At 50.1% G+C, this 12,769-nt stretch overlaps 1 protein-coding gene across 3 annotated transcripts in view; it reads left to right on the top strand.

Annotated features, from left to right (window-relative positions):
• The window catches only part of HSP90AA1 (heat shock protein 90 alpha family class A member 1), a 50,204-nt gene extending 42,265 nt beyond the window's left edge, over positions 1 to 7,939 (top strand). Inside the window, exons 1-11 of one of the 3 annotated variants that reach the window (XM_023627692.2) lie at positions 2,107 to 2,363; positions 2,949 to 3,110; positions 3,202 to 3,568; positions 3,928 to 4,061; positions 4,377 to 4,697; positions 4,907 to 5,072; positions 5,260 to 5,450; positions 5,560 to 5,707; positions 5,903 to 6,171; positions 6,515 to 6,848; positions 7,127 to 7,939. In XM_023627692.2, the coding sequence (XP_023483460.1) occupies positions 2,949 to 3,110; positions 3,202 to 3,568; positions 3,928 to 4,061; positions 4,377 to 4,697; positions 4,907 to 5,072; positions 5,260 to 5,450; positions 5,560 to 5,707; positions 5,903 to 6,171; positions 6,515 to 6,848; positions 7,127 to 7,236 (2,202 nt within the window). In that variant the 5' untranslated portion in view covers positions 2,107 to 2,363 and the 3' untranslated portion in view covers positions 7,237 to 7,939. Of the gene's footprint in view, positions 1 to 2,106; positions 2,364 to 2,948; positions 3,111 to 3,201; positions 3,569 to 3,927; positions 4,062 to 4,376; positions 4,698 to 4,906; positions 5,073 to 5,259; positions 5,451 to 5,559; positions 5,708 to 5,902; positions 6,172 to 6,514; positions 6,849 to 7,126 lie in introns of those variants that run through there. The other 2 variants (XM_070249125.1, NM_001163955.1) reach the window with 2 other exon arrangements.
• The last annotated feature ends 4,830 nt before the right edge of the window (positions 7,940 to 12,769 follow it).

The raw sequence follows: 12,769 nt of genomic DNA, 5'->3' as shown, positions 1-12,769 counted from the left end.
TACAAGTGGAGGAGGCGCTCGCAGCGGTGGAGACCTGACAGCGATGGTGGCGAAAAGGAACCAGAGCACTACTGCCCCTCCCCTTCCTCCGCCAGCCCCCACCCTCCACCCCCAGCCCAGCCCAGGCTGCAGGGAAAACCCGGGCCCAGGCGTGCAGACACAGCTGGGGTCAGAAGAACAGTGTACAACGTGCCCCAACAGATGCATAAGAACCCCCATCTACCCTTACCGCATGGCTTCTAGTTCCCATTCAATTTTCCCTATTTTAACGCTAGTCAGGACGCCCTGCGTTATTTGACACAGTCCCAATGGGTCTCAAGCCCCAGTTCGAAAACCTCCTTCCTGGAAAAGCTGGGTTTCCCTGGAGACAAGGAAGTGGAGGGAGCGTTCAGTCAAGCTTGTTTACACCGTAAGGAGCTTCCAGATTGCTCCCGAGGGCCCAGAGTGAAGGGAGGAGAGGGGAGGGGCAACGGCGGGAGGAGCTAGAGACAAAGGAGCCGAGAAGAGGTGGCCGGTTTCCGAGGGCGAGGCCGTGGGCGGGGCAGGGGTTCTCTACGCGCTGGGCCTCAGTTTCCTCAAACGTGAAATACCCTGGCTGTGGAGCTGGGCGATGTCTAAGGACCGCTATCCCTTCAAGAGTTTTACAACTTCATCTGGCATTGTTGGAAACGCTTTTAGAATTCTCATTTAGAAGTTGGCTTTGGGGGAAAGTTAATCACCCAACCCTTGAATTAGCTACTTCATATAGAGCCCTCATGTTACGTAAAATAGTAAGTACAAAAGACGGACTTTACAAAATCATGATGGTTGTACCTGGGTGAACACGCATTTGTTCACCAAATCTCAGAACTCCAGACTAAGGGCCCCTCAGTGTGAAGGATGCAGTTTTACGTAAACCAAAGGTAAACAGAAATCCCCAAGGGATTGCACATGGGTTTGGAGAATTCGAGACTGTGTAAGTGTCCATTTCAGCATTTCCTTCTGCATACGGTGGGCCATAAGCACAGGACCAGCCCTGAAGTGTAGGCAGTGGCCAGCGTTCGGGGTGGCGGAGGTTGGGGGCAGGCCCTTGGAAGTACCTGCTGGCGCTGCTCACTGTCTGCCCCACCTTAGCCTGAGAACCAGCCCCCTGGAGCCCCATGAGGGCCTGGGGGCTCCCCTTCGCCAAACACGACCCCTACCTCCCAGGGAGGTCGCCCTTCTCACGAAGGCAGAAACCAGGGGTCGGCCTCGCCTCCCCATCCACATGCCCCAGTCACACCTCGCTTACACCCCGACGTGGCCGGGCACGTCTGCACCTGCTAACTGGGCCACGTGCCCTGGGCCTCTGCGTAACGAGGCTCTGGCCGGGACCTGTTGCCCAAATTCCAGGGCTCTGAAGCCATAACCGCTGTCCCAGGGGAACAGATGCCCCTCCCCGTACCCCTAAACCCGGCCCTGAGCCTCTGGGGCTACGTGTGAATGGAGCACCAGACCCCTCAACACGGCCTCACAGCTCTAACCCCGGCCCTGGCCCGGCTCGCTGGCCCTGGTTCCTAGCACTGCTCCCGCGGGCCCTGGTGCTGGGGGACCCAAGCTTACACAACACGGGCACTCTCCAAAAATTAGAAGTTGGGGGGCAGCCCTGTGGCCGACCGGTTAAGCTCGCGCACCCCACTTCCACGGCCCAGGGTCTGGGCCAGTTCAGATCGTGGGCGCGGACACGGCACCGCCCATCAGGCCATGCTGAGGCGGCGTCCCACATGCCACAACTGGAAGGACCCACAACTGAGAATACTTAACTATGTACCCCGGGGGACTTTGGGGAAAAAAAGGAAAAATAAAATCTTTAAAAAAAAGATTTGCTTTATAAGAAGTTGACTTTTGCGGATTTCATAAAAACACGAGCAGGGGCACTCAGCCCGCGGCCGCACTCCCCAGGCCTGCACGGCGACGGGCCACCAGGAGCGCCATTCAGCCGGTCCGCGCCGGCGGGGCTGGCAACTCGGACAGCCGGGGCGGGGATAAGGCTGGACGCCACAAATTCGTAAGACTTTCCCGAGAATTCCGGGCCGCGCATGCGCGGAGAGGCGGGCGCGGCGGCGCGCGCGGCGGCCGTTGGGGGACGGGCGCTCGGGCCGTTCCTGCGCGGGGTCCGCGCGCGCCCGCGGGAGGGGCGGGCGGCGGCCAGGGCGCAGGCGCAGGCGCGCGGCCGCGGCGGCGGTTGGGGAGGGTGCTTCCGGAAGGTTCGGGAGGCTTCTGGAAAAGGCGCCGCGCGCTGGGCGGACCCGCCTCTATATAAGGGAGGCGCGGGGGCGGCGCGCCAGTTGCTCCTGCGTCCTGGTGCTGCGTCGTTGCGGAGCCCGTGCGGTCCCTTAGCCGAGGTGAGGGGGCGGTGGGGGGGCCCTTGGGGGGGAAGTGGGGTTCAGGGGGCGGCCCGGCATAGTCCGTGGGCGGCTAGGGTCCGGGCCAGCCCTCGGAGACCCCGGCCCGCAGCGTGGGGGCAGCCATGGTCGTCCTCCTCCCCCCCCACCCCCGGCAGGCCTCGGGCCTGCGGCGGCCCCGACCCTCCCTCCCCGGGAGCGGGCGTCCCGGATGCGCCGGAGGGGCGCAGGGGCCGGGGGCGGCGCGGGGGCCCGCCCGGGGCGGCGGAGCGTCCTGGCCGCCGGGAAGGCGTCTCGCCCAGGCCGCCTGCGGCCGGCCCGCGGGGAGGGGGCGTCGGCGTCATGGCGGAGCGGCCGGTCCCCGGGGCGGCGGGGCGGCCGGGTCGCCGGCCTGAGGCCGCCTCGAGGCGCGCGCACGCTCCTCGGATGATCGCGGCGCGAAATGAGGTCATCCCTTTGTCAGCCGGCCTGCTGCTTTCGGTTTTCTTAAATGCCGCTCTAAAAATACTTGCGGGACGCGGTTGGGTCGTGTCGTGCCGCTGTCGCCGTCCTGCGGTCACTAACGTGGCGCGGTGTCCTTTCCAGATGCCCGAGGAAACCCATACCCAAGACCAGCCGATGGAGGAGGAGGAGGTGGAGACGTTCGCCTTCCAGGCGGAGATCGCCCAGTTGATGTCATTGATCATCAACACTTTCTACTCAAATAAAGAGATTTTTCTGAGGGAGCTTATTTCGAATTCGTCAGATGTAAGTCTGTCGCTAATGTAGGTTTGGGTTTTGGTTTCGGTATTGATTTACCGCCGAGGGGCTCTGCTTAACAATGTGCGTTTCGTAATAGGCTTTGGACAAAATCAGATATGAGAGCTTGACGGATCCCAGCAAATTAGACTCTGGGAAGGAGCTGCACATCAACCTCATTCCCAACAAGCAAGACCGAACGCTCACCATCGTGGACACCGGCATCGGAATGACCAAGGCCGATTTGATCAATAACCTTGGTACTATCGCCAAGTCTGGGACCAAAGCGTTCATGGAAGCTTTGCAGGCTGGTGCAGATATCTCCATGATCGGCCAGTTTGGTGTCGGGTTTTATTCTGCTTATCTGGTTGCTGAGAAGGTGACGGTGATCACCAAACATAACGACGATGAGCAGTACGCCTGGGAGTCCTCCGCGGGCGGATCCTTCACCGTTAGGACTGACACGGGTAGGCACCTGATCGCAGAATTTCCTGGGCCGCTCACTCACGTGGAGGGTGGGGTGCTGTAGGCGCTGGACCCCTGAAGATGCTGTGAAACTTGCGGAAACTTGTGTTTGCCCGACATGTTAGGGAGCAAGCTAGTGCGCACGTGGTAGAGTAACAGCATGACCTTGTGGTGATCGATCGTGGGCGGAGCAGTTAGCTACTCTGGAAGTCTTCCCTTCTGTAGTAATGGTAGACCGTGCTTCCTAGACTTGGTCAGAAACGGTTAGGTGTGGTGTGGAGAGCTGAATTGATTATACTTTTTTCCCCTTGGTTTGGACATTGAGATTGGATTTGAGTCAATTTCCCTACTTCCTTTTTAGGTGAACCTATGGGTCGTGGAACAAAGGTTATCCTGCATCTGAAAGAAGACCAAACTGAGTACTTGGAGGAAAGAAGAATAAAAGAGATTGTGAAGAAGCACTCTCAGTTTATTGGCTATCCCATTACTCTTTTTGTAAGTTTCTAAGTATCCTATATGTAGAAAACTGTTAAGTGACTTAACTGAAATCCTTAGTCTTTGGATTTGTTGATGAGGAGAAGACACAAGTGTGTATTTATCGGACTAGTCTAAATTTTTAGTCTCTCAGGGTACCCAAAGCTGGTTTACTTAGAGCCATCAAATATTGATGAGAAGCTTCCTGGCTAATTAATGTCTCTTAGCTTGGCTGACTTAATTTAGGCTTTAGTGTAAGAGTGTAAGTGTGCCCACACCACTGAGCTTTTTTTAGTTCTAGAATGCAGAGGTGATGTGATTTCATGTCTTTTGAAGGTGGAGAAGGAACGTGATAAAGAAGTCAGTGATGATGAGGCTGAAGAAAAGGAAGACAAAGAGGAGGAAAAAGAAAAAGAAGAAAAGGAGTCCGACGACAAGCCTGAAATAGAAGATGTTGGCTCTGATGAAGAAGAAGAAGAAAAGAAAGATGGTGACAAGAAGAAGAAGAAGAAAATCAAGGAGAAGTACATTGATCAGGAAGAATTGAACAAAACAAAGCCTATTTGGACCAGAAATCCTGATGATATTACTAACGAAGAATATGGCGAATTCTACAAGAGCTTGACCAATGACTGGGAAGATCACTTGGCAGTGAAGGTGAGCGACTGCTGAGTGCCGGAAGGCTAGTCTGCCTCTGCAGGTTGTGTATCTCAAGTTGCTAAATGTGAGGGGTGTCGCTGGCAGCTTTTTCATCCGGTTACTCTTCATTCTCCCAGAGTGTGCTGATCTGTCAGGTTAAGCAGCTTTCAGTGAAAGGTGCTTGCAGTCTGGTGATTATGACTTAGCGTGTGTGTGTTTTATTGCAGCACTTTTCAGTTGAAGGACAATTGGAATTCAGAGCCCTTCTTTTTGTCCCAAGACGTGCTCCCTTTGATCTGTTTGAGAACAGAAAGAAAAAGAACAACATTAAGTTGTACGTTCGCAGAGTTTTCATCATGGACAACTGCGAGGAGCTAATTCCTGAATACCTGAGTGAGTACTGCTGGGTGTAAAAGTGGGCACTGGCTCTGGCTAAAGAAATTGATTCTGTCAACTCCAGATTCTTAATTGAAGCATATCGGGGGGGGGGAATCATCTGTCTTCGATTTTGGGGGTTTACCTGTTTGTCGATTTTTGTCTTTAGAAGGACTTTGAGTGCATTTGGTCTTTGTTTTTTCAGATTTCATTAGAGGTGTGGTGGACTCTGAGGATCTTCCTCTAAATATTTCCCGTGAGATGTTGCAACAAAGCAAGATTTTGAAAGTTATCAGAAAGAACTTGGTCAAAAAATGCTTAGAACTCTTCACTGAACTGGCAGAAGATAAAGAGAACTACAAAAAGTTTTATGAGCAGTTTTCTAAAAACATTAAGGTTGGTATAGACACATTTGACCATTAGTAGGGGTAGTCAGATTGGCTTCTCAATTTCAAATGATTTTTAATGCAGAAGTAGTCTTCCTAAAAGTCATGTTATCTTTCAGCTTGGAATCCATGAAGACTCTCAAAACCGCAAGAAGCTTTCAGAGCTATTAAGATACTACACATCTGCTTCTGGTGACGAGATGGTTTCTCTTAAGGACTATTGCACAAGAATGAAGGAAAACCAGAAACACATCTATTATATCACAGGTAACGGACAGTACATGTTACAATCATATTGCTTTCTTATAACCTTATAGGAACTGTGGGTGTGTTTTCTGGCTATATAAGTTAAGTGTTGGTGTAGGCAAGGTAGTTAACGAGAGCTAGCCTGTATCTGGTTAGATCTGACTCGACAGGAAAAGTTGAAGTGAAAGCACTTCCTGTAACTTTGCACTGTCTCAGGTGAGACCAAGGACCAGGTGGCTAACTCGGCGTTCGTGGAGCGCCTCCGGAAGCACGGCCTAGAGGTGATCTACATGATCGAGCCGATCGACGAGTACTGCGTGCAACAGCTGAAGGAATTCGAGGGGAAGACTTTAGTGTCAGTCACCAAGGAGGGCTTGGAACTTCCAGAAGATGAAGAAGAGAAAAAGAAACAGGAGGAGAAAAAAACAAAATTTGAAAACCTCTGCAAGATCATGAAGGACATTTTGGAGAAAAAAGTAGAAAAGGTATGTAAACACACTGTTTTCACCTCCATTTCCTAGTTAACTCTTTTAGCAGCTCTGTTGTTAGGTGTTTCTCCAGACTCGACATGTACAGTCCCTTTCTCCTCATAGCGTCTCAAATGGAAAACTTCAGCCTTTCAGTTTTGTGGTGCACACAAAGCTCCTGAGATCGTTACAGATCTGGAAAGTGTTTGCATACTTAAATTCGGAAGTAGTATCTCTGATCCCTGAGGACTTGGGTTCTTTCGATTTCAGTTCATAGTAAACCTGATTCAGGTGGTGCTGAAAAGTCTTAAAATAGTAGAAACTTTCTAGGCCTAGTCATCACTTAATGATTTGATCATAGGTGGTTGTGTCAAACCGATTGGTGACATCCCCATGCTGCATTGTCACAAGTACATATGGCTGGACAGCAAACATGGAAAGAATCATGAAGGCTCAAGCCCTAAGAGACAACTCAACAATGGGTTACATGGCTGCAAAGAAACACCTGGAGATTAACCCTGACCATTCCATCATCGAGACTTTACGGCAGAAGGCAGAGGCTGACAAGAATGACAAGTCTGTGAAGGATCTGGTCATCCTGCTCTACGAAACTGCACTCCTGTCTTCCGGCTTCAGTCTGGAAGATCCCCAGACACATGCTAACAGGATCTACAGGATGATCAAACTTGGTCTTGGTAAGCCTTGTACAGTACCATGTTACCAGGAAAAGAACCTTAAACATGTGACTGTTGAAAGGGGTGCTCAGCTCTTTGAACAAGATTGGGTTATGTCCCCCAGAAACATTCAAGTCATGTGTCAAAGGGGTAAACAAGCCTTCTGATAATAAGGGCTAAAAATTTGAGATCCACATACCCTGGGATTGCTCAGCTTTGAAAGTGGCTGTAAACCAGCAATGTTAGGGTAATTAGCTGCCCCTCAAGAAATCTAATACAAGGGTTTTATTTCTTAAAAGGTATTGATGAAGATGACCCCACCGCTGACGACAGCAGTGCTGCTGTAACTGAGGAGATGCCGCCCCTTGAAGGAGATGACGACACGTCACGCATGGAGGAAGTGGATTAAGCTCTGCCTGACGAATTCCTTGTACGCGTGTTCAGTACTCTCTCTCCATTCCCTCTGATAATATATTTTCAAGGATTCTGTTCTTTATTTTTGTTAAGATTTTAAAAATCTGTATGGCATGGCAATAACTACATAAGGGGATAAGATTCTTTGTGCTTCTCAGTGTGAAACTGTGATTCTTTAGGCACTAAAGCAGAGCTAGTTTTTCTTTTCTAGTTTGATGTTGGCTTATTTTAACAGATAAGGTAACGTTTGTTGTAAGATGTGTGTAACCTGATGTTAACTTGGTGGTCTGAAATGTTGAGCTTAATCAGGCAGATTCCTTATTAGTACACCAAATCTTTTGTCATTTAGGTGTTCTGAGATAGACTGATGTTTAAAAGAAAAATATTTGTTAAAACAATTTCGTCTTCTAGAATCTACTTTTTAAACTTTCCATCCCCGGTAGTTACCAATTGCATGTGCAAGGCCTCTAGAAATTAGTATGTTAAGCTGAACCAACTTGATGTGAGTTAACTACCCATAGGGCTTGTTTTCCAAAGAAGAGTACTGTGTAGAGTAGTAGGACAAGTGTGAGCTGCCCTGGGCTTGTGGTGAAGCTGTCGGAAAGTGACTCGGCAAGTTTTGTGAATGGCAGTGTGGTGCCCAAGTCACATCCTGCTTTAAAAGATTGTAACAAATACAGACGAAATAAAAAAGAAAATGTGGAAATGTTGTCTTTGGGGGAAGGGGTTACAGATGACAGGGTGGCCCCAGAATGTAAAAATGTTAGGCAGACACGTGTTGCCTAGTATGAGGTTCAGGGACGGAGGTGGTTAACTTTGACTGCCCTAAGTCTCAATGTGCCCTTCCCAGGGTGCACGCAGGTGGGGTGGTGATGAGCAGGTTCTAGAAGATGATGAGAATGGGTGTGTCAGACAACGTGCGTTCCCTATATCCACGTTACATGTACTAATAGACAACCGTCCATCGTTCCCCTAGGATTTTCGTGTCAAGCTGCTTTTGGATGGTATTTGTAAAGCGTGCGTTATGCTCTAAGTAGAATTCTGTGATATCTTGGCATTCCATCTCTCAGTTCAATACCATATCTACTTAGTGCTATCCCACGTGGAATCATCTTTCCTTGTTCCTGCTCAGGCAAGGCGATGTTGGAGGTGGTTGCTGTGAGCAGTAGGTAACAGCTGATGGGGGAGGGTGAGCCTAGGCCTTACAAGATAAACAGCTGAATAGGCAAGGACCCTGCCAGGCGCAGTGACGGCTAAATCAGCCTTCCAATCCTAAAATTGTGGTTTTGTGTATGAGGAAGATTGGCCCTCAGCTGCCACCTGTGCCTGTCTCCGTTTTATGTGGGACGCCACCACAGCGTGGCGTGACGGCAGTGCTGGATCCACACCCAGGATCTGAATCTGCAAACCCTGGGCTGCTAAAGCAGAGTTCACAGAACTTAACCAGTACACCACCAGGCCAGCCCCAGGTGATTTTTAAAGTGGATGGTATGTCCATACAGGGTCTGGATCCTGAGCCTGACGGCTTAATGGGAGGGCAGGGAGAGGACTTGGGATCCTATGTACCATAAAGGGTGAGTACCCTGGTGCTCAGTAGGTGCTGAGTGCCTCGTAAATGCCGGACACATTTAATCCCAAAAATCCTCTGAGGCAGAGTTGTTAGTCCCCTTAGACAAGTGAGAGGAATTAAATTGAGGTGTCAACATTTGAATCCAAGTTTCACTGCGAATTGTCTTTCTCCTCTTGTGCTGCTTTCTGAAAGACATTCCCCACTGGGAGGAAGTGTGCTGTTTGCCTGGTAGAACTAGGGATTGAATGGCAAGAAGACAAAGGGGGATTTTCTTTCATGTTTCCAGTGTCTAGTAAGGACATTGAAGATTCTATTCCAATCAAGAACAGGCGTTTGAGGGACCCAACAAACTGACGACCTCCCTATGAACCATCTCCTGACTGAACACGGCCTGCCCGCGTAGCTGGGAAAGCATTTATGGCAAACAGAAGGGTCCTTACTGTGTATCTGGAACTGTCACCCAGTAACCCCTAGGCTAGAGAAGACCACCAAGAAGAGGGATGCCCAGGGCAGTGGCTGAGAAGTTGGGCTGGAACACGCGTGAACACCGTGCTCGGGGTGTCCTCCCACGGCTCCGGGAGTCCCTGGCCTACTGAGAGGCCAGTGCTGCTTCACACCTTCCGTAGTCTAGTCCTGTCCTGCCGAGGAGGGTGGGAGATAGTGAACTTGAGATCAGTGTAGAAAACCAATAGGGTTTGTGTTAGCAACACACAATCGTGAATGAAATCTGTAGAAATTCATTCACGATCACACTAAAAGTGAGTGTGACTAAAGGTTTTGCAAGCCCTGTACACTGAACTAGAAAACGTTGCTGACAGAAATCAGAGACCTAGATAAAGGGGAGACGCAAGGCTCGCTGTTGGAAGACAGCTCATCCAATGTGTGGGTTCTCCTCAGAAGCTTCGTGTTAGGAAGCCAGACGCAAGGCTATGTGCTGTCTGATTTCGTCGTCGTAAAACTAGAACAGGCAAGACTCTCAGAAGGTGGATCAGTGGGTGGCCTGGGGCCGCGAGTCCTGGTGGGAGTCGGTGCACCTCCTGCACCTCGTCACTGCATTTGTATAATTGCAGGTCTGACGTTTTCTAGGTGGTGGTCACTGCATTTGTATAATTGCAGGTCTGACGTTTTCTAGGTGGTGGGCTTAGCAGGTACCTGGCATTTAACAAGTGCTCACCAATCGATAGCATTTACTCCCGAGGACTCTGATGTCTGCTCCGAGAGACCTTTCTTCCCTGTCCTGTGAACTTCCCTTACACAGAGTCACTTCCACCACATATGTTCTTCTGCAGTGTGATCCCCTGAAGCCCTAGCCTAAGCCTCGCCTCCTCCAGGAAGCTTTCCTAGACCACTGCCCTCATTGTCTCTTGGTCCTCTGAACTTGTAGTAATTCCTACCAGGCATATAGTCATCACGTTTTTATTGCACACCTACTAAGAGGCAGCCCAGTACAGTTCAGTGGGGCCACACAGATGAAATCGGCCTCATTGGGGAAGGTTGGCAGAGCAAAATGAAGCAACAGTAGCCACAGTGAAGGCTGTGGAGGGGCTCGCTGCTGGCGGGCAGGGTTTGGGGAAGCTTGGCTGCTGACCTGAGTCCACCAAAGAGGGAAGTGGGGAGGCTTCCCAGGACGAGGGAGAGGGCGTTGCCAGCCAGGACGTGCTGGGTCTTGGGAAGGGACATGTGGGCAGTGTGAGTGACAACGGAGGAAGCTGGAGGGTGGAAATTGTTAACTCCATGTGCCTGGGGCCAGCCCGGTGGCGCAGCGGTTAAGTGCGCATGTTCCACTTCGGTGGCCCAGGGTTCGCCAGTTCGGATCCTGGGTGTGGACATGGCCCCGCTTGGCAAGCCGTGCTGTGGTAGGCATCCCACATAGAAAGTAGAGGAAGATCGGCATGGGTGTTAGCTCAAGGCCAGTCTTCCTCAGCAAAAAGAGGAAGAGTGGCAGTAGATAGCTCAGTGCTAGTCTTCCTCAAAAAAAAAAAAAAAAAAAAAACTCCATGTGCCTTGAGTGTTAGCCACAGCCTCTGAGCTGGATTGGGCCTCTGCTCTGCAAACTTACCTGGTGGGGAGGCAGTAGCCCATGGTCTGCTGTGGGTGGCCTCTTCAAAATACTGGAGCCTGTGCCCACCCCTTGAGAAATGTCCTTAGTATCAGGAATACTGAGGCAATTTCTAAGTCAGTTCCACCATCTTGTTCCATGAAATTGTCTCATCTTCATGCCAGGTGCCCCCTTATTCCATTGTGGCCCACGCCATCTCATCTTACAGATGGGAAAAGCAAGCCCCAGGGGGGTGGACGGGGGGCCATCTGGACTGAGGGAGGCCAGTACGAGGACATGTGCACATCAGCTTCCGCAGGCCATCTCCCCTGCACCCCCGGGCTGGGGTCTAAGGACGGATGTCCGCCCTCCCCTCGGCTCTGCTTGCAAAGACAGTTTAGGAGGAGCCGGGATGACCTGTCCTGAGTGTTGAGAATAGAGATGTTTGTTCACCAAACGTTTGTAACAGTGTCTGGCACGTGGCAGGTACTCAAATGTTTGTTAGTAAGTTAGACTAAGTACTTGACAGTTTACAAACACTGTAACTTACAGTTTCTCATTTCTTCTTTTATTTTTTTAACATTTATTTTGGAGATTTCCAAAACACATGCAAAAGTAGAGGGAGACAAATAATAAGTGTTGACGAGGATGTGGAGAAATTGGAACCTTCAGACACTGTTGGCGGGAATGTGAAATGGTGCCACTGTGGAAAATAGGCTGGCAGTTCCTCGAGAAGTTGAACGGAGTTACCCAGGATCCAGCGATTCCACTCTAGGTACCTACTCAAGACAAACGACACGCATGTCCCCAAAAAGGTGTACAGACATTTTCATAGCAGCAGCATTCATAAAAGCCAAAAGGTGGAAACAACCCAAATGTCCATCAACAGATGAACAGATAAACACAACGTGGCAATCCACACCATGGGATAGTATTTGGAATATTGTAGTATTGCCAGAGAAAGGAATGAAGTACCGGGGCTGGCCTGGTGGCACAGCAGTTAAGTTCGCGTGTTCTGCTTCGGCAGCCCGGGGTTCACCGGTTCAGATCCCAGGTGCAGACATGGCACTGCTTGGCAAGCCATGCTGTGGCAGGCGTCCCACGTAAAGTAGAGGAAGATGGGCATGGATGTTAGCTCAGGGCCAGTCTTCCTCAGCAAAAAGAGGAGGATTGGCAGCAGATGTTAGCTTGGGACTAATCTTCCTCAAAAAAAAAGAGGAATGAAGTACTGATTCATACTCCAATATGGACAAACCTTGAAAACATTATGCCAAGTGAAAGAAGCCAGTCACAAAAGGCCACATATTTACTGTATGATCCCATTTATATGAAATGTCCAGAATAGGCAAATAGATAGAGACAGAAAGTAGATGTGTGGTTGCCATTGGCTGCGGGGACAGGGGATGGGCAATGACCACTTAATCACGAGAATAGAGTTTCTTTTTGAGGTGATCACAGTGCTCTAAAATTGGTTGTGGTGATGGTTGAGTTACTGTGGTTACACTAAAAATCACTGACCTGTATTCTTTTATTTATTTACTTGTTTACTTACTTTTTGGTGAGGAAGATTGTCCCTGAGCTAACATCTGTGCCAGTCTTCCTCTATTTTGTATGTGGGACGCCACCACAGCCTGGCTTGATGAGTGGTGTGTAAGTCCACACCCAGGATCTGAACCTGTGAACTGGGCTGCTGAAGCAGAACATGCGAACTTAACCACTACACCCCGGGGCTGGCCCCGACCTGTACTCTTTAAATGGATGAATTGTATAGCATATGATTCATATCTCAATAAAGCTGTTATTTAAAAATTGCAGAAGGATTATAGTGGTCCCTCAAAAAATTAAACAGAATCACCACATGATCCAGCAATCCCACTTGTGTATATTTACTCAGAAGAAGTGATACCATGGACTTGAAAG

Source organism: Equus caballus, chromosome 24 (genome assembly GCF_041296265.1).
Source record: "Equus caballus isolate H_3958 breed thoroughbred chromosome 24, TB-T2T, whole genome shotgun sequence".
NCBI classification, from domain to species: domain Eukaryota; kingdom Metazoa; phylum Chordata; class Mammalia; order Perissodactyla; family Equidae; genus Equus; species Equus caballus.
Note: the sequence above shows the minus strand (reverse complement) of the source record. Positions and strands in the feature narration are given on the sequence as shown.